This window comes from Phoxinus phoxinus (genome assembly GCF_949152265.1).
Source record: "Phoxinus phoxinus genome assembly, chromosome: 10".
Taxonomy (NCBI): Eukaryota; Metazoa; Chordata; class Actinopteri; order Cypriniformes; family Leuciscidae; genus Phoxinus; species Phoxinus phoxinus.
The window spans coordinates 18,681,300-18,684,731 of record NC_136885.1 but is presented as its reverse complement, the minus strand read 5'-3'; the positions used below and the strand labels follow the sequence as shown (position 1 = coordinate 18,684,731).

At 34.0% G+C, this 3,432-nt stretch overlaps 1 protein-coding gene across 1 annotated transcript; it reads left to right on the top strand.

Annotated features, from left to right (window-relative positions):
* The first annotated feature begins 310 nt into the window (after positions 1-310).
* Positions 311-2,476, top strand: LOC307005201 (uncharacterized protein). The gene is made up of 5 exons (XM_079625102.1): positions 311-817; positions 895-1,215; positions 1,521-1,682; positions 1,940-1,987; positions 2,069-2,476. The coding sequence occupies exons 1-5, from the start codon at positions 457-459 to the stop codon at positions 2,119-2,121; spliced, it is 945 nt and encodes a 314-aa protein (XP_079481228.1). The 5' UTR covers positions 311-456; the 3' UTR covers positions 2,122-2,476.
* Positions 2,477-3,432: the final 956 nt, after the last annotated feature.

Below are 3,432 nucleotides of genomic sequence, written 5' to 3'. Positions count from 1 at the left end.
GAAACATCGGGCTGTAGATGTTTTAACTAGTTATGTATTAATGTTGAAATTTGATTGGATTTGCTTGTGTGTGTATATGTGTATGTATTGATTGATGTTATTTGTTAAACTCAAACGTGCTGTGTCTGTCAGTCTTGGCCAGGGCGCTCTTGTAAAAGAGATTCTTAATCTCAATGTGCTTCTTTTCCTGGTAAAATAAAGGTTATAATAAAATGGCACAAATTAACAAATATCCAAAGTCTATTTATGAATTTTATATTTTTGTACTCAAACTTTCAAAAGGATAATTTTAGGAAATACTGACAGTAGGTTATTGGGTTGTGAATGTTTTGGTTCTCATTTCATACAATGTATTAATATACATTTAGAGGTAGAACAGTATGCTGTAGTGTTTATTACTGTAAACGGTGTGGTTTCCATGTCTCGGCTCTCTCAGTACGTCTTAGCTCTCTCATTATGTCTTGTTTTGCTCTTTATTTCCTTTTAGTGGTGACACAAAGACCCTGCAAGCAGGTCCATCGGTTGAACATAAACTATGTTCAGGGCGACAATATGTCTATTTCTTGCCTAACCACAACCCACCCGCTGGAGTCTCTGACAGTAAAACTACGCAAAACCGACACGGATCAACACATCCTAAAGTATTCAGACAACTCTCCAGCATTAGATCATCAGAGATGGTCTGTGAGAAATTATGCTGGAAGTGTTACACTTTACCTGAAAGACATCAGTTTATCTGATCAAGGACTTTATGAATGTGAAGTCTATAAAGATCGGGACTGCCTTAATGCAATTCTTTTTAACCTGGAGGTCAAAGGTGAGAATGCAAATTTCTAAAAAAAACAAGTAAATAATCCTCTTGAAACCTGTTGTAATATGTTTCTCTGGTTTCAGAGTGTAACACTTTGGATACTGTCCATGCGACTCCAGACTCTTCAGTGTTGCTGCCATGCTCTGAACATCCTGTACAATACAGAACTGATCAAGTAACTTGGAAAATCTTTCATGGTCACCAATCAACAGAAATAGACCAATATCGCCCTCCACACAAGCCCTCAAACAGCACAGAGAGAGACTCGAGGCCTCTGTATGAGAGAGCGAGAATACTAGGGAATGGATCTCTGCTTATAAGGGATGCAGTAAACACTGATGGATCATGGTATCGGTGCAGAGTGAGTGAAAAAACCTGCTATGAGGTGAAGCTGGACGTGAAAGGTGTGTTTTCAATACAATATTTCTAACCCTAAAGTCTCAATGCAGACTCTCTGACAAATGTTCACATTTAAGATTTTATGTTAAAACTATGCTATGTCAGCTGGAAACCTTGTATCTCCATTTTTTGGAGATCATAAATCATTACTATCGTTTACCCTATTTGACTGTCTGTGGGGTTTGCAATTATATATCCAATTAACTTTCCACAATATTGTTAGCCACAGCCAAGACGAATGCCTATGTGTGTGATAAAAAATAACCCAATCAAACTGACTGATGTTCATCTAAGTTTATCTTTTCTCTAGCGAACACAGATGCTCCAACCCAAGCTGACAGTCCTGCAGAAGTGACAGCTAATCTGATAGCAGTAGTGATGACCACAATAGTGTCTCTGTGTGTTCTCTTAACACCGATTGTATGTGTGATTCTTTATTACAAAAAAGGAAAGAGCACAAGCAACAGACAAAGTAAGTCCAACTGGGGTCCTGAAAAGTTGAACACTGTTGAATTGTTAACAGAATGGTTTTTAAATCATATAATGGCTTGTTGGAAAGAAGAGAACCCGAACATACCTTATTATTATTATTATTACATTTTATGTGTATTTTGTAATACATCATTACAATAATTTTATATGCCACTGACCAGTTATCCAAACCTGGATCTGAGTCTTCTGAGTGTGTAAATTTGATCAGTATTTACTACTTATATTTGTATCTTGTAGTTGAACTGGACTGCTGGTCTTCTGTATCTTATTCTGAAATTTTAGGAGGTAAGTGATATTCATAGTAAGTACAAAATATGTACAATTTACTTGTATGAAGTGTATTAAATAAAAGTCTTTCTCTTGCAGGGTTTGATGACCCGTTCTATTCTCGACCACCTGTAAGTTACTGCAACACATGATGACTGGTGTAGTTTTCTAAACCACATCACAAGATATGCTGTAGCTTGCATAGCCATTTTTGTAAACTTTTAACTCGCTTCATAACATGGCTGCACATATAAATGGAGTATGCACACATCTGCAAATGTGCACATGATTCAAAGATTACATTTACTTCAAATTCATTTTTGAAATCTTCCAACAGTTGGTGTGAACAAACAGAAATTTCTGCATGCAAATGAGATCAGATGTATGATGATTTAAACCAATCACTGTTTTATTATCTGTTTTTATTTTCTTAAGTCTTTGATAAAGTCCTAATTTAGTAATTTAGCCATCTGTCACAATTGATATTAAAATCAGTAAAAATGGTACAAAATAAATGTGTAATGTTTATTATTATTATTATTATATTATATCTGAACTTAAAGATTTTGGTTTCACTTTATTTTGTCCCTTCAAGACATTCTGTTGACTATAAGTATAACGTTGCACCACATGTCTACTAACTCTCAGTAGAATGTCTGTTGGAGGAGCATCAGCAATAAAGTTATTAAGAAGATATTAAGCAGACAGTCTATACTCTAATGAGAATTAGTTGACATGTAGTTGCAAAGTTTTTAATATACTTAATTTAAAAAAAAATTCTTCTTTTTTTATCATACCAAAAAGACTGTGACTGGAATGTGTTTTGTGAAAGACAATCATAGCATGACACGGTCTAGATCACAGATCTGATACAAGAATTAGAAATTTGTAGACATTATTAGACATTCATAGCTGAAACTATTTTTATGTATTGTATCGCTAATTTCATGACTGGCTTAGTATTACTATGAAAATGCTTTTTTTAAAATAAAACAATTTAAATACAACTTTAACTGTCAGTGAATTTTATAGCATGGACAGCTAAAAAAACTAGCTGCTTTTACACCCAATTTTGACACAATTTGCACTTCTATAAACAGACTTAAGTTTCTTTGTCTGTTATGCTATATTTTTGTATCATTGTGAGAGTCTTTGGGGGCAACATGTCTGTTTTCTCAGACATTATTATGCCTTAAGAAATGTAACAGGGTTGACAGTTTGGTTTTTTGCTCAAGTCTTTTGCTCAAGGTTGTAAAACTACAAGGTGTTCAGTGTAATTTAATGATACTTTTATAAATATCACGCGATCAGCATGGTGATCTGGTGTTTTCTCCAAAATAAAAGCTCAAGGGTTTATTTCTTGCAAGTGAAGAAATTAGGACAAAAGTATTTTAATTTTCCTATACTATAGTGTAATGTAAAATATACTTTTGAAATATTAATTTACATTTTTACAGTACATT